Source organism: Sorex araneus, chromosome 3 (assembly GCF_027595985.1).
Source record: "Sorex araneus isolate mSorAra2 chromosome 3, mSorAra2.pri, whole genome shotgun sequence".
Lineage (NCBI taxonomy): Eukaryota > Metazoa > Chordata > Mammalia > Eulipotyphla > Soricidae > Sorex > Sorex araneus.
In genome coordinates, this window is record NC_073304.1 from 198,120,006 (window position 1) to 198,142,296 (window position 22,291).

The 22,291-nt window shown below is 41.8% G+C and overlaps 1 protein-coding gene across 2 annotated transcripts in view; it reads right to left on the reverse strand.

The window, feature by feature from the left end:
- The window catches only part of MYO1D (myosin ID), a 378,710-nt gene that overhangs the window by 231,470 nt on the left and 124,949 nt on the right, over nucleotides 1-22,291 (reverse strand). The window contains exons 11-14 of one of the 2 annotated variants that reach the window (XM_055130005.1): nucleotides 20,268-20,438; nucleotides 14,292-14,362; nucleotides 10,879-10,953; nucleotides 3,456-3,588 (exon numbers count right to left, since the gene is read on the reverse strand). In XM_055130005.1, the coding sequence (XP_054985980.1) occupies nucleotides 3,456-3,588; nucleotides 10,879-10,953; nucleotides 14,292-14,362; nucleotides 20,268-20,438 (450 nt within the window). Of the gene's footprint in view, nucleotides 1-3,455; nucleotides 3,589-10,878; nucleotides 10,954-11,207; nucleotides 11,375-14,291; nucleotides 14,363-20,267; nucleotides 20,439-22,291 lie in introns of those variants that run through there. The other variant, XM_055130006.1, reaches the window with a different exon arrangement.

Here is a 22,291-nt window from a genome sequence, read left to right on the forward strand (position 1 = left end):
AAATACCCATGAAATTCTTCAAAGGAATGGACAAGCAATCCTGAAATTCATATGAAACAATAAATGCCCATGGATAGCTAAAACAATTCTTGGGAAAAAGATGATGGAAGGCATCACCCTCCTCAACCTCAAACCCTACTACAAAGTGGTAACAATTAAAACAGCATGGTATTGGAACAAAGGCAGAGCCGCAGACCAGTGGAACAAGGTGGAATATCCCTACAAACAACCTCAAATGTATGATCATCTAATCTTTGATAAGGGAGCAAGAAATGTGAAGTGGAACAAGGAAAGTCTCTTTAACAAATGGTGCTCGCATAACTGGACAACCACATACAAAAGAATGGGCTTAGACCTCGACCTGACACCATGCACAAAAATCAGATCAAAATGGATTAAAGACCTGAACATCAGACCACAATCCATAAGGTACATCGAAGACAAGGTCGGGAAAACCCTCCATAATATTGAAGCTACAGGTATCTTCAAAGATGACACGCAACTGATCAACCAAGTGGAAACAGAGATAAACAAGTGGGACTATATTAAACTAAGAAGCTTCTGCACCGCAAAAGATACAGTGACCAAAATACAAAGACAATCTACAGAATGGGAAAGGATATTCACCCAATACCCATCTGAAAAAGGATTGATATCAAGGGTATATAAAGCACTGGCTGAATTCTACAAGAAGAAAACATCCAACCCCATCAGAAAATGGGGCGAAGAAATGAACAGAAACTTTCCCAAGGAAGAGATACGAACGGCCAAAAGGCACATGAAATAATGCTATGCATCACTAATCATCAGGGAGATGCAGATCAAAACAACTATGAGATATCACCTCACACCACAGAGAATAGCATACATCCAAAAGAACAAAAGCAACTGCTGTTGGAGAGGATGTGGGGAGCAAGAGACCCTTCTACACAGCTGGTGGGAATGCTGACTGGTTCACACCTTTTGGAAAACAATATGGACGCTTCTCAAAAAATTAGAAATTGAGCTTCCATTTGATCCAGCAATACCACTTTTGGGAATATATCCCAGAGAAACAAAAAAGTATATTCAAAATGACATCTACACTTATATGTTCATCGCGGCACTGTTTACAATAGCCAGAATCTGAAAAAAATCCGAGTGCCCGAGAACAGATGACTGGTTAAAGAAACTTTGGTACATCTATACAATGAAATACTATGCAGCTGTTAGAAAAGATGAAGTCATGAACTTTGCACATAAGTGGATCAACATGAAAAATATCATGCTAAGTGAAATGAGTCAGAAAGAGAGGGATAGACATAGAAAGATTGCACTCATTTGTGGAATATAAGATAACAGAGTAGGAGACTAACACCCAAGAATAGTAGTATATAATACAAGGAGGTTGGCTCCATGGCTTGGAAGCTGGCCTCATAGGCTGGGGGAAAGGCAGCCCGGATAGAGAAGGGAACACCAAGTAAAATGTGGTTGGGGATCCCGCGCGAGAAGAGAGATGCGTGCTGAAAGTGGACTAGAGACTGAACACGATGGCCACTCAATACCCCTATCGCAAACCACAACACCAAAAAGGAGAGAGAACAAAATGGAATACCCTGCCACAGAGGCAGGGTGGGGTGGGGGGGGACAGGATTGGAGGGTGGAAGGGATACTGGGTTCATTGGTGGTGGAGAATGGACACTGGTGGAGGGATGGGTTCTCGAACACTGTATGAGGGAAACACAAGCACGAAGATGGGTAAATTTGTAACTAGCCTCCAGGTGACTCACTTATTTAAAAAAAAAACCTAATGATACTTGCCTAGCTATCAATGTATCACTGTCATCCTGTTGCTCATAGATTTGCTCAAGCGGGCTCCAGTAACATCTCCATTGTAAGAGTTGTTGTTACTGTTTTGGGCATATCAAATACGCCACGGGTAGCTTGTCAGGCTCTGCCATGCGGGTGAGATACTCTCGGTAGCTTGCTGGGCTCTCCGAGAGGGACAGAGGAATTGTACCCAGGTTGGTCACATGCAAAGCAAATGCCCTACCCACTGTGCTATACATCTAAAATATTTTGTACACATACATTTATATGTAATGTGATTTATTTATAAATATTTTATTAATAACATCTATTTACATAATTATGTGTTCAATTGCTTCTCATATCTAAACTTACTTTCCCTCTTACTGGATGAAGCTTCTTCATGTAGCTTCATGTCAGAGAACAGCTTACATCTAAGAGTCAAAATTCTAATGGTGCTCTAGTCATTGGTTCCTATGTCCCTACCCCTGCTTTTCTAGAGTCTCATTATGTAAGCCAAGAAACTGGCTTATCTCTTGTCACTTGAGGTCAAGGAATACTGGAAAAAGAAAGAGAAAAGCTACTGAATTGATATTGTGTGTGTGTGTGTGTGTATGTGTGTGTGTGGTGTCAGCCTAATTTAACCAGAGTGCAGTACCTAGATATAGTAGATTTAAACGTTTAGTCAGAAAGTTGATTTGGAAAGGGAAAAAGAGACAACAATTAAAAAAAAGTAGAAAGTAAAGAGAGCAAAAGTGAGACATAAAAATGAAGGAACTAAAAATAATGAGCTCCCAGAATGCTGCCTAGTTTATCAAGCTTGTCAACAGTAGCAGTTAAGAGCTGAAATCTGTTCTTTAAGGAAGAATAAAACAACCCAAGACTGACCTAAAGTTATCAGGCAGTATCACTGTCACTGTCATCCTGTTGTTCATCGATTTGCTCAAGCAGGCACCAGTAACGTCTCCATTGTGAGACTTGTTGTTACTGTTTTTGGCATAATGAATACGCCACGGGTGGCTTGCCAGGCTCTGCCATGTGGGCGAGATACTCTCGGTAGCTTGCCGAGCTCTCCGAGAGGGGTGGAGATTCAAACTCGGGTTGACCACGTGCAAGGCAAATGCCCTACCCGCTGCGCTATCGCTCCACCTCATCAGGCAGTAACAGGTCTTAAAGAAAAAATTAAAAAATACTAGACATAAAAATCTTTAAATACCCAAGGACAATACTTAAATATTTAACTTCTTAAAACTCTAGTTACTATGCATCTAATTACAATAAATGGATAGATGATTACAAACTGATTCACAATTATTTTTGAGGCTTGGCTGTCTTCAGAACAGGGCTGATGTTCACTTAGTCAGGCACAAGTCATATTTTATACATATGTATTTTAAAGATCAGAACTTTATCCTTGACTACAATAGCAGGATGAAAGTTCAAATTTAAGAAAAGCATTTCAACTGAAACACAATTATTTCACTTAGTTGCCAGTACACAACGTTTTTACTTAAAAAAGCCAGGAACAAATACAAATACTTTCATTTTCACTTTAAATACATATTCTTCAAGTAGATTTAGTTATCTTATAAACAAAATCAAACATTATATAATTATAAGAGAGGATCTGTGAATTAAAACAGGCATTTAGAAAAAAAAATAATTACCTTTGAAGCAAGGTTGTCTACTAATGCAATCATGGAATTCTTAAATAAGGTGGCAGCAGTCAGAGGTCGCTTGGTCACCTCTGTAATACTCAATTTGCCTTCAGGCCACATATTTTTCAGAACAGGATTTGAACTGAGAGGCAGAGAAAGAGAGAGCAATTTAAGTGTTACATTCAAAAAAGCTGAATAAAAACTGGTAGGCAATCCTTTATCCTGGCAGTCACAATTAGGTGGCAGTCACAGGCCAAATTGGAAAATTTACTCCATCCAGATATTATGCTGGAAGTAAAATGACAGATAATACACCCCAGATTGAGAAGATGTGTCCAAACTATTCAATATCTTAACACTGTATTTCCAAGTCTTGAACCTTTTTGAAAGTGATTTCCACATTATTATCATATAGGACCCTCAAATGGTTAATACGGCAGTATAAGTTATAAGAATGTAGGCAAAGCGCAAGTAGGGAAATGACCCCATTGTCCTAGCGGAAACCATGAAAGTGAAGATTTTCCTACTGAAACAAATATTCATGCAGACTAGGTAACACTACAAATCCCCAGCTCTTTCTAAAAATAGAGGAGTACAAAATGGCCAATTTTATTCTGTCTTAGAAAAATTCTTTTCTGCAGTTGAATTTATGAACACATTTATAAGTAGCTTTGGCAGTTACAGTATTTTACTGCTGAGACACTAAGACTTTTGTAGCCCAAATCTTAAAATGTATTTTAGGCCACTTTCCAGGCTGAATCAGATATTCTACTATTTGGTTCTTAAAAGCCATTTTAAAAAAATTTTGAAGATTAAAAAAAGTTCTTAATTGAGGGAACACTGGTTTGTGAAAGCACAAATATTCATACGCTTCAGCAGCACAGTGCCACCACACCCTCCCCACCACCAAAGTGCCAATACCCCGCCATACACATCCATCAGGGAAATTTTAAAATCGACGTCTGGTGACTTTTGCTCTGACTTCTGCTCTGACTTCCTTCCTGCTTCATAGCTGGTACTTTTGATTTTAAGTTAATTGAAGCTTGAAATATTCCTGGAAACTATACTCTTGTCTTATTTTTTTTTTAATTGGGGGTTTAAAAAGAGAAAGGAGCTAGCACGGATATTTCTTGCTAATTTTGCTTAGTACTGTCACCATATTGCCCACATTTCTTTCTGTGGTATAAAGATTGAAAAAAACTTATCTGGTTCTCCAAAATATCTAGTAAGTTTACATAGAGACTCAAGTAATAGCTGCAAAATGCCAGAGTGAATGACAAAGGAACACGGGAAGAAAAAGGGGGAGGACAATGAGTGGGCCACCGAATGATTCTCCCATCCCCCAGCAATGTCCACTAGCAGTGTCCACCAGCATTGAGAGTGCCTGTAAAGCAATGCAGTGACCTACGGCAGATGGACGCTATTACCTGAGATTCTCATCCTGAGACTTTTCAATGATACATAGAGAAACAAAGATAACCATACAACACACTGCTTTCTCTCTATGCTTCTATTCTAACCTTCAACAGAGGGAGAATTTAAGGCAATGGTTCCAATCTTTGGTGCACAGGATGCCTAGATGCTGTCTTTTCACCCACGAAGCAGAATTTCTATAAATCAGAGCATGTGTACTTGAGAAATTGTCACGCATGCTAAAGATTGAAAATCCCTGGTTTGGGGTCTATGTAGCTCCCTACCCAATATCTTCTTCCACCTTATCACTGTGGACCATATTTCCAGACTAGTCTGAACTCAAAAATATTCGAACATTTAATATACCAAAACTATCTTATTGAAAGGTAAGCTTATTAATCCATACACCCACCATGTATAATAGTGAGGCAGAACTTATTAACCTACTAAGAGAAGAAATCCATCCAAATAATATCTAGGAGGATGGTCTAATTCAAAATAATTTAAGGATTTCTGATGTCACTGAAAATGGAAATGTATAATAAGAATTATGTATGGACATATATAATTATGAAGTTATATATTTGTTATATATGAACTGTACAATAATAATTTTCTCTATATATAATAATGTATTATTAGACAGCTTCATATGTAATCAGTATCACTGTATCACTGTCATCCCATTGCTCATCAATTTGCTCCAGCAGGCACCCGTAACTTCTCTATTGTGAGACTTGTTGTTACTGTTTTTGGCATAATGAATATACCACGGATAGCTTGTCAGGTTCTGCCGTGTGGGCGAAATACTCTCGGTAGCTTGCTGGGCTCTCGGAGAGGGATGAAGAAACTGAACCCGGGTTGGCCACGTGCAAGTCAAACACCCTACTCACTGTGCTATCGCTCCAGCCTGTATAATCAGTAATATATATATATATATATATATATATATAAACATATATATATATAAATCTATATGTATATAACACATGCAATAAGTTGCAGCCAACAGATTTTTAAACTTTTATATCTTTGGTAAGACCATCCGTATTATAAAATAATTTCATCTTAGCCTGATGGCTTTAATGATTAGATTGATTTAAGTTCCATTGTCCTGATTCTGTGTTTACCAAGCAACTAAGCATTCTGGATTTTAGGGATAATATTTTTTCACTGTCAATTACTAAATTAGAATTCTCACTGCTATCTGACTTTCCAAGCATGCTTTCTAATAGAGAAAAATCTTGTAACAATGCCAGAATTCTCTCCATATGACTTACAATATTTTCCTTGGAAATAAATCCATAAGCTACTTGATTTCTCTCAGGCCTGTGAGCTTGGGCTACATGAATCCACCACTGAAAGGTGAAACTGTTCGGGGCTGGAGTGATAGCACAGTGGTAGGGCGTTTGCCTTGCACACGGCTGACCCGGGTTCGATTCCCAGCATCCCATATGGTCCTCTGAGCACTGCCAGGAGTAATTCCTGAGTGCAGAGCCAGGAATAACCCCTGTGCATTGCCGGGTGTGACCCAAAAAGAAAAAGAAAAAGGTGAAACTGTTCTCAGTGAGCTGTCCCAGCCATGATCGATTTATGAAAGTGATGAACACCATCTATGGAGTCTTCTGGTCCACAGCCTGCCCACCAGACCTGTCACACAGCCCGCGGCCAAATAAGGCAATAAGGCAATCTTTCCTATTACATTTTGTACATGGAATAGTGGTGGACTGTCATTTGTCCCACAGAATGGGTGCATGTGACAGATAAATCAAGCACAGATTTTTTTTTTGGGGGGGGGCGGGGACTGGGGGACAAACCCTGTGGTGCTCAGGGGTTACTCTTGGCTCTGCACTCAGGAATCGCTCCTGGTGGGATTCAGGGCATATGGGATGCTGGAGATTGAACCCAGGTCGACTGCATTGCAAGGCAAGAACCCTACCCGCTGTACTACCTCTCCAGCCCCAGAGAAATCAGGCACTGACACACCCTCAGAGTCCTTATGAGCAGCTCTCTCTCTTGATGGTGTTCTCAGCTGAGCTTGCAGTTACACTAACAGAACATTCTGCAGCAAAAATTAGAAGAACTGTTTAAGCACAATGTCTCCACATGCTCATTTTCTGTCTTCTCTTGAACCCACAGCAACCAGCTTCTCTCCGCAAGTCTAAAGGAACTGTGCTGCCATGAAGCCCTCTGAGCTGCACGTGAGCAACTCAACGTCTCCTTTACTTACTCTCCCCTCCTTGCTCGACTCTGAACTCTCAGGATTAGTCCTTTAACCTTTTCTCACTTTTATTTCTTCATCTTCGTTCACCTGGATAATTCCACCCAGTCATAGATTTCAATACTGGAAATATACAGATTGAGTGAGACTTGATGACTCTGGTTCCACCTTTATCCTCAGTTTCAGAGGCATCTTACAAACAATTGCCTACTTGGCTTTTTCTAACGGGATGTCCAACATGCACTTTTTTTTTTTTAATTTTATTGAATCACTGTGAGATAGTTACAAGCTTTCATGTTTGGGTTACAATCTCACAATGATCAAACACCCATCCCTCCACTAGTGCACATTCCCCACCACCAATATCCCAGGTATACCCCCCCCCCCTTTTCCACCCTCCCCCTGCCTCTATGGCAGACAATATTCCCCATACTCTCTCTCTACTTTTGGGCATTATGGCTTGCAACACAGACACTGAGAGGTCATCATGTTTGGTACATTATCTACTTTTGGCATCTCCCATCCCAACTGGTTCCTCTAGCCATCATTTTCTTAGTGATCCCTTCTCTATTCCATCTGCCTTCTCTTCTTCGCTCATGAAGGAGTCTTCCAGCTATGGGGCAATCCCCGTGGCCCTTGTATCTACCATCCTTGGGTGTCAGCCTCATGTGATGCTACCCTACACTCCACATATGAGTGAAATCTTACTATGCCTGTCCCTTTCTTTATGACTCATTTCACTTAGCATGATACTCTCCATGTCTATCCATTTTACAAGCTAATTTAATGACTTCATCTCTCCTAATAGCTGCATAGTATTCCATTGTGTAGATGTACCAAAGTTTCTTTAACCAGTCATCTGTTTTAGGGCACTCGGGTTGTTTCCATATTTTGGCTATTGTTGAACAGTGCTGCAATGAATATATAGGTACAGATGTTTTTTCTACTGTGCTCTTTTGCATCCTTGGGATATAGTCCCAGAAGTGGTATTGCGGGGTCATATGGAAGCTCAATTTCTAGTTTCTGAAAGACTGTTCATATTGTTATCTAGAAAGGCTGGACCAGTTGGCATTCCCACCAACAGTGAAGGTGCATCCCTTTTTCCCCACATCCACGCCAGCACTGGTTGCTTTTGTTCTTTTGAATGTGTGCCAGTCTCTGTGATGTGAGATGACATCTCATTATTGTTTTGATTTGCATCTCCCTGATGACTAGCAATGTAGAGCATTTTTTCATGCATGCATTTTAAACACCACATATCCCAAATAAAATTCTTGATTTCCCCAATAAATTACCTCTACCTGTAGTCTTCCTCACATTAAACATCCCTTCCTCACTGCTCAGGCATCACTGTGAATTGTTATTGTTTTTCTTTCATGACTACAGTCCTACCCATCAGCAAATCTTACTGGCCCTACTTTCAAAACAAGTACCTAATATAACCACTTTTCATAATCTTTGCCACTTCCCCCAGATCTCAACCTGGACCAGTAACTGAGCCTTCTGAATGACCTCCCTATTTCTACTCTTGCCTTTTGTGGCATGTGCTTTAACACTGCATTTGACACAGTGCCTTCTTTAGAATACACACTACGGCAGATAAAAGTCCAGTGACTCCCCGGCATTCTTCTCCTATACCTCGCCTCAAAGATTCTTACTAGTCCAGGCCCTGTCTAGTTCTCTAAATTCATCTGCCACCTGCTTCTCTGTCCTACAAAACTGTCCTCCAGGCCTCAGAACTCGTCATTCCTCTGCCTGGTATGCACCTTCTCCACCCATTCCTGGCTCACCCCCCAACTCTACTCAGGCCTCTGCTCCTGTGCCCCTTCTTTGAAGAGGCTCAATGGTGGAGTGGGTGAATGAAATGGGTGAGGCCTGGGAGATGGCATGTTCTCCCATGCACAGAACAGAATAGTGCGTTTCCATTAATAATGAACTGTACAAGGAAACTCAAGGCAGGTGCTCCTCATCCATAATGTCAGAGAAGGCAGTTGAAGGAAACAACTGAAGGAAAGGCTGGATGATGTTTTGGAAAAAAATCACTAAACCACTCATGACTAGTTTCAGTGGACGATATACAGTGGCTACCACTAGCGTTGTCCATGCCTGCAGATAATTTGTCCTCTTGAACAAAAAGACATTTGCACACCCCCGAGGACAGAGTGGAGGAGCCAACTTCCATCGCGAGGACTTTGTATTGCAATCCTATTAAACTCAGGATTTCAGCGCCTGCCTCCACCAGCTGAGAAGCAGCAGCCTTTCTGTGGAGAGTGATAATACCTGTATACAAAGCAGGAAAGGTCTACTTGTTTTAGACCTTTGTGACAACCTTTGTGTAGTAACTTATCTAAAGACGAAACAGTGAAGTCTTTCTGACCCCCACCCTGTGTGTAATGCTTCCCCACCCTTTTCTGCTCTGTCCACACCTCCCATTTCCTTATAGCACTGAAGTGTGTGATCCTCTGGAAGCTTGTTGATTATTACCGTCACCTTCATGAGAATAAAAAAACCCAGGAGGTTGGGACTTTCACACTTTTTTCAGAGTCATATGCCAGAGCCTCAGGTAATAAGTAACAAGGCCCTGGGCTGTGCAGGATGTTCTGGATGAGCTTCTGGCCATTGACTTGAGCAGAACGAATGGACGATAAATAACAGCACTGGAATTGAGAAGAAGCTGGCCAAGAATCATCTGTTCTTCCTCAGCCTTCTTTCCAAAACTCCGACTCTGACACTTGCCTGGTATCAACTCACCATAGTCTAGCCATATTTTCATTTTTCGCATCCTTCTGTCCCATAGTTTTCATGGGCGCAATGACTCAAGGTTCACACACACTTGGCTATGGTGCTTGCAGGGGTCACACACCTGGAGGCAGCGCTTGCACCTTCAGCTGGGTTGCACACTTCATTGAGGATGCTTGCGCACAGCTGGGCACTGAGGGGCACAGCCCCAGACAGCGGTGTTGCTATAACACTCGCTCGGTGGATGGGTAGATGGGGATGGATGCTAATACCACGATCAAACTCATGGCCTTATGCTTGCAACACAGATGGATTTGGCCCTTGTTCTTTTTTCACATATTCTTGGAAGGCTGAGAGTCCAGTTCACTAGGTCAGGATCTGTCGTCATGTTCATTATACATCACTATGTCATGAGAGTGATCTCTTAGTTGGGGACCAAGATACTGACATGGAACTCTACACCAAGCTTTCACTTGGGTTCTGAGTTATCTCACACCCTCTGCGCCCCCATGGCTTTTGGGCTAGCCTGTGGACACTAGTAGGGGTGCTGGGAGGATGGCAGCAGTAAACAGAGAAACCGAGACAACCCAAGTGAAATAAAGAGAAACAGTGTTAGAAGATGGTCTCTGCTCTAAGTTTATACATTTTTGTCATCATATAGGAATATTCTGGGCTGGAGCGATAGCACAGCGGGTAGGGCATTTGCCTTGCATGCTGCCAGCCCGGGTTCGATTCCTCCGCCCCTCTAGGAGAGCCCAGCAAGCTACCAAGAGTATCTCGCCTGCACGGCAGAGCCTGGCAAGCTACCCGTGGTGTATTCGATGTGCCAAAAACAGTAACAAGTCTCACAGTGGAGATGTTACTGCTCGAGCAAATCGATGAGCAACGGGATGACAGTGATGATACAGTGATATAGTGATAGGAATATTTTATTCATTAAGTATAATTTAATGGAACTAGAAAGTTTGCCATAAATTTATTAAATTATCACATAAAAACAACTATATGCATACATGTCAGAGGAGCTTAATGTAAAGATGATCTATATTTCATTCCTACCTGTTATACATGAGGCGCTTGAAATCTTGAAACAAGGTGTCTTTATTTTTGTCAATAAAACCAATGACAGAATAACTAAAATAAAATAGAAAAATGTATTATTCACAATGCAAGATACATTTACATTTTTCTAGAAATCTACAAGCCCTTCCAATGTCAAATATGCAACCAGTCATCTATAAAGCTCAGTGTCCACCTTGTTCTGTGCTATAAGATAGCAAATTTACCTGCTAAGGAGAACAGATGGTTCCTATTACTCAAAGGGAACACACATAGCAGTACCATAATTATGATGAAGAACAACATTTTTCTACTGGTTTGATGCTTACCTCCGGAAGAGATGACTTAAAAAGAGAGCTGTGCTTAACATTCGGCATCCCTAAGATCAAAGCAAAACAGCGGCGGACAGGAGCTAACAGTCTCAGCCGTAGGGAGGTCAAGTGGCTCGCCTAAGGTTCGCTCACTGGGTTCAGAGTGGGATAAAAGAATCCAAGAACTGCAAGGGATGGTAAGATTCAGATAAGCAGAGGCAAAAGGGAAGAACAGGTCACACAGGGAGACGTGAAATGAATGCTGGAAGCAGGCACATGCATGGGGTTACTGAGAGAAAAGAGAAAATGAGGAGCAAATGTTCTCGGTTTGGAGGAAAGGAGGAGAGTGAGGCGATGGAGTTCCAGATACAATTCCAGGGAGCATCCAGGAAGCGAGAGAGGTAGGGAGGGGAACCGTTCTGCTGCAGTGACTAGAGGAGTGAATTTGGGACTGGGAATAAAGGTGACTGAGGAGAGGCCAGGGAGCTGGGAGAGACAGGGCCCGGGGTTCAAGCCTGGTGCCTCAGGCCCTCCCAAGAACTGCCCATAGGTAGCCCTCACACTCCCCAGGACCCCTGGAAAAGGGCCCCTGCAAACAAAGTAATGAAAGTTTCTGTGTGACTGAGACAGGACTTAGGATGATGGGGAAACAGTCACTTTAGGTGGGGCTGTTCCTTCTAGCTCTGCTCGCTTACCTATGTATATTTTCATTCTTTCTGTTTTGGGGGGTCACACCTGGTTAGTCGTAGAGGCTTACTCCTAGTTCGATGCTCAGGAATCACTTCTTACAAAGCTCAAGGGGACTATATGGGGCGTTTGGGGTCAAACCCAGGTCAGCTGGTTGCAAGGCCAGCTCCCTGCCCATGGTACAATCTCTATGACTCCCTCCTTCCTTTCCTTTCTTCCTTCCCTCAGCACTGTGGTCATGGTTTACTCCTGGCTCTGTGCTCAGGGATGACTCCTGAGTCATCCTGCATTTGGAGGGGCCACATGGGGTACTGGGTCATCCTGCATTTGGAGGGGCCACATGGGGTACTGGGGATCTAAACCTGAATCGGCTGCATGCAAAGCAAGTTGCCCACCCACTGTACTATCACTCCAGCCCGTTTCCTTTCTTGATAATCACATCAATTTGAGGAATTCTCATCTCTTAAACCTTCATTCCAATCTGTTTGTCTCTCCCAGCTAAGCTCTCCTTCCTATTGCCTTTAAGACACCTCTGTTGGAAATTCTGAGTAACCTAATTCAATCTATTATAACCCCGAAGAATCAGACTTCAGGCTCCTCGTTTTGGCCCTCAAGACTCACTGTCTTCGATTTCAGTTTGCTTTTCCAGGTAAGGCTACTTTTTTTATGCTCTAAGAAAGAGACACTGCAGTCAAAATGGACCTAGTTGCTATTTCCTAAATATTTTTAGCATCCTTCCCACTTCTTCCTATGAAAATAATTCCTAGCATCTAAGAACCAGCCGCAGCCCTTTCCTGGGTTGATCACACATAGTTTAGAAGCAGTGTATCATTTGCTTATTTTGAATTCTGACACTTATTACTCATATGGCAATTATTTTATCTTATTGTTAGTTTTTAGCAAGGAGAGTCACTCCGGGCCATGCTCAAGGGACCACGTGGTGCCAAGGACATATCCTGGGGTTCCTGCAAGCAAAGCATGTGCTCCAGCCCTTTCGGCCACTTCCCTGGCCCTCCCCAAGAACCTGTGAACAAGATCTTTGGTGGGAAAAATATGCAGTTCTAGGAAGCATCTTCTGCAGAGAAGCCTGTTCTGTATTTAGAAAGCTCCTCAAGGCCCAAGGAGGGCAGTTTTAGGATGAGACCAAGGGAGATTTCACACAGACCCGCAGTGGGCAGCGGCACTGACCACAAGCGGAGGCGACAGCCAAGTAGCCATGAGTCAAGGCATGGCTCCGGCTTCCACAGAGTGGAGGAAAAGCAAGAACAGTCCTCCCCGAGAGCTTCTCAAAAACCCGGGATTCAGAAGAACTTGAGAATATATTTATTTCTCTTCCTTTGGGCCATGAACTTGTGGTAATTTATCATAGATAGTAGAATGGGGCCAAGGAGATGGCGCAAGGCGCATGCAAAGCTGGCTTTCCTTGCATGGCCCTAGAAATATGCACTGCTGCGCTGAGCGCGCTGAGCAGTAGCAAACTGCAACATCAAGAATTGCTGGGGATGGTTCTGGGGATCACCCCTCAAACAATTTGTTTTTTGGCCCATACCCAGAAGTGTTCAGGGTGCCATAGAGAGTGCCAGGAATGAAACCCAGGTCAGCTGTGTGCACAGCCAAGTATCTACCCACTGTGCTATCACTCCAGCCCTTCAATTTTTTTTTAAACCTCTAAGGTGTTTCTATTTTTAAGTTCAATTTTATTATCAATTTCTCCTTGTAATCAGAATATGTGACTGGCAAGAATTGTACTTTTTCAAATAATATTTGAAAAGTAACATGGGATAAGAGGTTTCTGCTTATATGGTTAACCCAGTTACTTGAAGTTCTTCACGTGGAGAAGTGATTTTTCCTCTTTGGGACTGGAGGCTGCTGTCTCTCACCTCTTCCCCTGCTTCTCTTCTTCATTTCCACTCCTGATTGAACCTCCTTCGCCCTCTGAACTCAGCGTGGGCATCCATTCCCCAGGAAGACTTCTCTGTACTCCTCATTCTGGTTGAATGATTCTGCATCAGTATTCCCCAAACAGCCTGTCCTTTCTTTTAGTGACTTACGATGTGTCCCTTTTGTATCCTTCCCTAAACCATGAGCTCCTGCAGGGGGAAGCCCATCTCACCCATATTTCTATCCCAGTCATTAATTTAAGTTCTTGTCTTACTTATTCGTCAGCTGGTTTTGACTGAATCCTAGAAAATGTGCACGGCCTCATCTTTTGTGCTCAATAAATGCTTGACAAGCAAGATATGAATGACACAATGCCCATTCTTTTTTCAGTGAAGAGATGAAAATAGATTGACATGCAAAATGACTGAATAATGCAGGCAAGCAGGAAAACAATTTAAACTTTCCCTGGTTATATTTTCCTGCAGTGAAGCTGCATGCCGGTCATCGTGTGAGGGGCTAAAATAAGATACTCACATGACATCACCTGCATAATGTCGGATCCGAAAATCTCGATCAAATTCCAGGATTTTGTCTGTGGCACAGAGCTAAGAAATCAAATAAGGAGATTGTTTTGAAAACAGACATTTTCACGGGCCAAAAAATATATTCCAACTTAATATAACATCAGAAATTATGGTATCAGTGTGGATGAAACATAGTGTGGGGGGCTTATTTAACTACCTGTTTTACATGGTAAAGACTAGAAGCAGTCCCTATAAACCCAATCAACCAGACTTCACTTCCCAGTAATCTCTGCAGTTGGATGTGGCCAAAATGACCAGGTTCTGGACAACACCAGGTAGGTGAAATGAATGAGGTGTGACTACCTCAGGTCAAAGCAAGTGATAAACTGACAATCTTCCTGATCCTTCCTTGCTCCTCCCATAAGCTGGAGGCACAGAGGATCATTTCTAAAAGGCAGAAGTGGTAGGGGATAGAAGAAGCCCCTGAGAGAGAAACAGACCTCTACTGTCTTATGGTACATAAAATCTTAACTGCATCTTAGAGAGCCCAGTTTTGCCCACCTGAGAGGTTCTTCTCCCTGTTGTCCCATTTAAGGAGAACCATATCAAGGGCTTTCTCTCTGCTAGGCACATAGCTCTCACTCACTCATAAAGGATATAGAAGAATTAAAGCTCTAAGGCCCTGGAAACAGCTCAAGGAGTGCATGCTTTGCATGCCTGAGTTCCAGATTTGATCCCTGGCACCACAAATGGTTCCCTGAGTACCACCAGGGGTGACTCTAGAGCTCTGAGCTGGGAGTAGGCCCTGAACACTACAGGGTGTGACTCAAAGGTCAAAAAACAGAAAGTAAAAAAATAAAAGAACTAAGTTTCTATTATGCATACAAGGGAACCGAGCCTCAAAGAGACTAGGTAGTTGGCCCAAGGACACAAAAATGTAAATATTTACAAAAATGTAAATAGTCCCTCTACAAAGAATTCCTAGGATAGAATATGATGTCTGGGCTCTCCCACACACATGACACTTGTCTTCTGCTAAGCTAGGACGTCGGGTGTCTCATTTCACAGAAGAATAACTTTCTGCCACTCTCTTCTCAATGCAGGGAAACACTTTATGGGAAAGACCGTTTCTATAAAACAGAATTGCACAGCTTTCTGCAGTTTCCCCTCTCACAGGAGCACCTAGCTCTCCTTTGTCTGTTCCATAAAGAACCATGTGATACTCTTCAGATTCTAAGTAGCCGCCCAAGAACCCATAAAGCATTAAGTGCTTAGGCTTTTAGTGTTAGATAACAACAACCCCAGTCTGGCTGGCTCTATAATGATAAGGAGATTGTCAAAAGATTAATTTGTCCATTAATCTAGTAGTTATTCGTGTATGAATGAACTGAGTAGTGAATAGTTCAGTATAGGAATTCAGAACTAACTTTCCCAGGTTCAAGTCCTGACTCTGGAATCAATTTGCTGTTTCCTTTATCAATGATTTCAGAGAGCTACTCTGAAGGTTAAACTATGGAGACCAAGTGTTTAACATACTAAGGAGTTTCCAGTATTTCCAAAATACTTAGCATCCCTCTCCTTTTCCTTCTATAAACTATTTTTTAAGGCACTTTTATCTAAAGCCTCCAAAGGAAAAGGACCCAAAAGATGGCCAATGGGTCATGCAAGGGTTTAATTCTGGCTCTGTGCTGGGGGGTACCTGGGGCACCAGTCTAGACCTGCTAGGGAACTCCAGTCCTTTGAACCATCTCCCTGGCCCATAACAATACTCTTTTGTTAGTTTCTTCACATGGATTGACCTTCTAATTCACGATGTTGAGTAATGAAAGGAAAACATAAAAGGATACATATGGTATTAGTTAAATTTTTAAAATTGGATTTAGATACTTGAGGTTTTCAGGGTGCTGGCAATGTCCTTGACAATGTCCTTGGCAGTCTCTTGACTTGGCTGGTGGTTAGACCAATGTTCATCTTACGATCATTAGTCGGTCTGAGCATTTGTATTCTATGTACTTCTCTATATATGTGCCCTACTTTTAATACACTATAAAACCGGAAGCTGACATGTTATAACCTAGTTCTCCCTCTCAGAGAACCTGGCAAGGTACCAAGAGTCTTCCTGCCTGCATGGGAGAGCTTGGCAAGCTCCCCATGGCATATTCATATGCCAAACACAGTAACAAAGATGGGTCTCATTCTCCTGACCCTGGAGAGCCTCTAATGCGGCACCATTGGGAAAGATGAGTAAAGAGAGGATCCTGAAATCTCAGGGCTGGAACAAATGGAGACGTTACTGGGCCTGCTCGAGCAAATTGAGGATCAATGGGATGATAGTGATAGACTTTTAATACACATTTTAAAAAAAGATTAAAGCAGCCTCTATTTTAACAGAGGCAATATCCTTATATTTAAAGACTGCAAAAATTCAACTGATCTGAATATAGGAGGCTTAATATTTTTCTTTTCTGTAATAGCAGTTTTATATTATCATTCATTCAATGGCACTGGAGCGATAGCACAGCGGGTAGGGCGTTTGCCTTGCATGTGACCAACCCGGGTTTGATTCCTCCGTCCCTCTTGGAGAGACCAGAAAGCTACCGAGAATATCCCGCCCACACGGCAGAGCCTGGCAAGCTACCCATGGCATATTCGATGTGCCAAAAACAGTAACAAGTCTCACAATGGACATGTTATTGGTGCCCGCTTGAGCAAATCGATGAACAATGGGATGACAGTGCTACAGTGCTACAGTGCATTATCATTCAACTTTAGATGTTAATATTTTATTCATTTACTTTTGGACTTCAGAAAGCAGTACTCAGAGGACCCAGGGGCACCTCCCGGTAATTTCCAGTCACCTGGGATGGCAGATTAATGTGAAGGCCCAAGGTTGAGGGTTGCTCAAGCCTCAGGTTGCTGAGGATTACTTAGGTTCCCTTGGAGGCCTGCAGGGTCAGTAGGGCCACACCTGATGGTTCTTGGGGGCCTCCAGGGTTGTGCCAAGGGATGCTCAGGAGACCAGGTGGTGCCAGGGATTGAATGGGGGTTGCGACATGCAAGGCATATGCCTTAACCTATCTGTCTGGCTCCACATGTCATTATTTCAAATAGTAATTTTATGACAGTTACATGATTCTCCATAACAATTTTAATACATAAGGAACAACTTAGCCCTTAAATAACAGTTACAAGCCACAAACCTCTAATTTAGCCTCAACAGCCCTATCTAATCCGAAGCCAACAACAAATAAAAACACCTGGCTTAGCATACGGGACAGTAACATTATTTGACAGAAAGATTCACAGTGGTTAAAATATCCTGACAGCTTGCTTATTTCATTCCTTTCCTTCATTAGGCAAAAATCCCAGAGAAAAACACACTTAGTATTCGTCTGGGGGACGATGCTGGAGGAAGGAGCCACCTGGCCTGAGAGTTCTGGAAACTCAAGCTCCCACATTAAAAAAAAAAAAAATCTCATTCCCACAGAAAAATTACTATTCAGCATCTCCTCACTGATGAGTAGCAACCTTTTTAAAGTACTAAGTACACTTGCTATCTTAAGAATGCGATCACAGGGAGACGGGAGGTACCGCATGCCTTGCAGCTCAAGTCTCCACCCTTTTCATCCCTAGCACCATATGCTCCCCGGAGCACAGCCAGGTGTAGCCCCATGGCATCAGCTGCACCCTGGGGCCTAAGCAGCACCCCCTCACTGGGCCCAGACATTGGAACTATCCACTCCACACAATCAGGTTGAGTGTCACAGGAAATCACCCCCAGAGGTTGTATTTCAAAACATGTGGTTAATTGAGAGGAGGTGGTACTGGAAGGGGGTAAGTGTGCATGAAGCTCTATCAGCAACAGGATTATAAACCACAGTGCGAAAACTTATTTTAAAAACAAAAAGCACCTCTCTTAGAAGCAGACTGGTGAGTGGGAGGCAAATTGAGGGGGTGGGGGCATGTGGACACGGGTGAAGGGATTGTTGTTGAAACACTGAATGCCTGAAAGTCAATCATGAAAAACTGTAATTTCACGGTGACTAATTTAAAATAAGGGGAAAAAAAGAGAGAAAAAATATTTGGCTGATAAACAATTCAGGTATGTAACTGGCCAAGATGAAACATATCAAAGTGAGGAGATTTTCTCATGTGAGCATCATAGTTATTTTTTTAAACAAAGTGTGTGTTTGTGTGTAGGGTTGGGGGAGGGGCAGGGGGATCACGCAAAGTGCTGGAGGACAAGCTTTGTTTGTTGAAGCAGCAGGTTCAATCCCCAGCACCAGCACCACGTGGTCCCCTGAGAACTTCCAGGTGTGGTTCCAAAACAAATATATCACAAATAAATAAATGAAGTAGAATCTTGCATGTTTCATTTAAAAATTCAATATTCCATTATTTGGCATGAATATGATCAATTTAATTCCATTTTACAAACACTCTTTGTCTGCCATCTGGTAGGCACAATGCTAGGCAAGGCTCCAAAACCTGAACTGTGCTTAGAAAAAGGGCATTTATAACCCATTTTTTAAAGATAGGACATTTACCAAACAATCAAATCATCTTTAAAAGCACTGCTTTGAATTATTAATGTTGCTTCTAACTTTGCTCACTGTTCTATCCACAAGTACCCAGGATGATGCCTGAAAAAATGAGAGGCATGCATTAAGAATTTGTATAATATGTGGGAAAAGAATGAAGGAATATCTTCAACCAGAGCCCTCAGGTCAAAGATCGGATTGCAGTGACTCAAAACTGACTGGTACTAGCGCTACAAGTCAACCTGCAGTGATATATGAAGGGGAACGTTTTAGAAAGAAACTGGCCTCAAATACTTATCAGTCAATAATCAATTTCTTGATGATTTGTGCTTTAACTAGCTAATGATGGAATCTTGTGGTTCTTATTACACAATTTCAAAGGGGATTTCAATGAGTAACAAAGCACTTATTTACACTAAACACTGGCAGAACTTCACAGATTTACTTGGAATTAGGGAGGAGCATCCATATCTGCCCTTTTCTCCAGGGAAGTAAGGGAATCTGAGGAATGCTTCTGTTTCAGCTTGTGGATGCCAGACCAACATAGATTTGCACAACACAGATTTGTACACAACACTCAGGGACAATGCTGTGCCCTTTCTAGGAGAAATAATAATAAACTAGATGCAAGGATCTGAACAGAGGTGTACTAACCACAGCTGTCTCCAATGATCTTAGAATGGTCAGGTATTTATACCTTTTTTTTGGTGGGGGGGGGGTGTTTGTTTTGGGGCTATAACCAGTGTGCTCAGGGCTTATTCCTGACTCTGCACTCAGGGATTATTCCTAGTGTGGACCATCTGGGGGAGCTGGGGACCGAACCCATACTGGCTGCATGCAAGGGAAGAGCCCTACCTACTATTGCTCAAGCCCCCATTTATAACACTTTTAGAATGCAAAAAAAAAAAAAAAGGGAGGGGAGTTAAAAGAATATTCAGACACTTAAGAAATGAATTATCTTGTAACAATTGGAATGTCAGCTTGAATTTCTCTGTTTTTGAGAAAGTCGTATAATCTCAAGAACTATAGTAGATCATACAAGCTACATTTTAGAACTGAGGATTATAGCAAAAAGTCAAGGACAAAAGCTATTTTCAGTGCCAGAATGATCAGGGATGCAGGAGCAGAATTCTAGCACATGAACAGGGACGCTGTACCTATTGGTTATAAATGACATCATGCTTTCGGAAGAGCCGTGTACATTTTCTCTTTTTCTAGTAAACTGTGCAGTCTGGAGCTCCCTCTCCTGGATATTATGAATTTTAGCATGAACCAGATAAGCAGTTTTTATTCACAACAATAAATCACTTAATGGGTGTTTGTGACCTCTTCTCCTTATGTCGAGTGCGCATTCTTTTTAACCTAACACACAAAGCCATTAGATTGTCACACCATGAAGAAAATCTTACAAATCACAATGAGAGGACATCTCACAGACTCATTACCTTCCGGCTGGAAAAATGGCCGTGCTTGCCCAACTTGCTGTTCAGTGCCTCCAAGAACATTTCATCGGTGACTTTGCCCACATTCATGCAGGCATCATCGAGGATGGCAATGATGCCTTTGTGCTGTTGTTCCACGAGGTCCACAATGATCTGATTGTTGAAGTAGTCAATCTGGAGGACACAGCAGGAAGCAAGCCCAGAAGACAGAGAACAGGCCAGGTAAACACCAATGCCTCCGAGGGGGGCAGAACTCTAGGTGAAGTGACTTTGATACCAACTATATAAATGACGCCCACAAGGTGCAATCCTAAGATGAGCACACATTCTATCAGAGGTTAATTCTTTTTCTTTGCTGATTTTATTCATTTCATGAAAATGTTTTCCTAGGTCAGTGATTTTCAACCACCAATCTGTAGTACAAAAACATTAAAGAAAAAAACTGTCTTAAATGATTATAGCTCAAGGGGAAAAAAAAAGGAAGGAAAGAAGGGGAAAAAAGCAAAGGAGGAAGTAAAGAAGGAAAGAGAAGAGAAGAGATAACCTTCCTCCCAACACTGATTCCTGTTTTGGCTTCTAAGCCATTTTAATACAGCCAAAGTTAGTACAAACTTTTTCTCTGACATCTATTTATTCTGATAGCCTGTAGCAACATATCAATGCACATAGGGAGCACGATACAGACCTAAGAGGAACACTCTTTGGAGAGGGGAAGTTTACTGTCAATTTTATCTGCCCTGGTGATATGCCCCATCTCGTTTTAAGTGATGCATAATCTGAGCGTTATATCCAGAACCTTTTCTGAGATCTCCACTGTCTTAGTAGACGATTCCAGTGATTCTTAAACTGTTCCACCCTATTGAAAACCCAGGGACTCATGCTGGTATTTATTTATGGCTTTCAGCTCCGTCCCTGAGTAGCTTTACTTTCTATCTATATTGGGGATTCTCAATAGAGGGTGACAGCAATTTTGCAACGTCTGCAGATATTTTTGAGGGTCACGACTTGGAGTGTTACTGCGTCCAGTGGGTAGAGGCCAGAATACTGCTGTACACCTAGTAATGCACAGGACAGTCCCCCCGCACCAACAAAGAATTCTCTGGTCCAACTTGCCAGTGATACAGAAATAGAGACATTCTGGTCTAAATTTTCACTTTTATCATAGGCATTTATTACACTTCTGATTATGAAGAAAAGCTGTTTCCATATTTGGAAAAAAATTCTTAAATTACTCAAAGGCAGTAACTATATTAATAGCTAAAATATTAGACCTAGTCTTTTATAACGAAAGTTTTGGGTTCCCTAAAATTGCAACTATATGACTGAAATTGATTAATCTTTGTTAAAGTGTTCAGTAATTTTCAATTTTCATGTCTAATGTTGCTTTAAAGTAGTGGATTTCAAACCAGGCTCTTTCAGCCCGCTGCCATCCCCACGAGGTGTCTAAAGGATTGAGGAGCCAGGAGAGATGTTACAGGGTAGACTGGGGCAAAGGGCTCTGGGATGCTCATTCTCTCTCCAAATAGAAGAGCTTTGCCTGAGAGAAAAGTTCACAGTAACTAACATGGCTGCTTTAAACTAAAGCAACAAAAACCTTTAAAAAGTGAAGAAAATTAGTTTTAGCTAAGAATAACGCAGTACCTGTTCATTAATTATAAAAATGCACCACCTCAATGGGAAAAGTTCGCAACAGGGTGAACTGTGTGTGCACGGGAGTCAGCCTAGAGGAACTATCTAGACTTTGAGTGTAAAATGTAACTTAAAATTGCTATTAAGTATAAGACTACCAAAACTTTTAGGTTGCATTATATAAGACTAAGAGTTGAATCACATTTAGAATCCTTAGGAGTAATGTTTAAAATGAAGTTTTACGGTCCATTTACTAAAAGAGAAAATGAAAAGTATCAGAATTGAAAATTCCTATGCTATTTTAACATTACAGAATTTATTCTAAATGTAATATTTTATTACTACAGAATTCACTCTTCAAATTTTCTTTAAATGAATCAATTAAGGAGACAATCAGA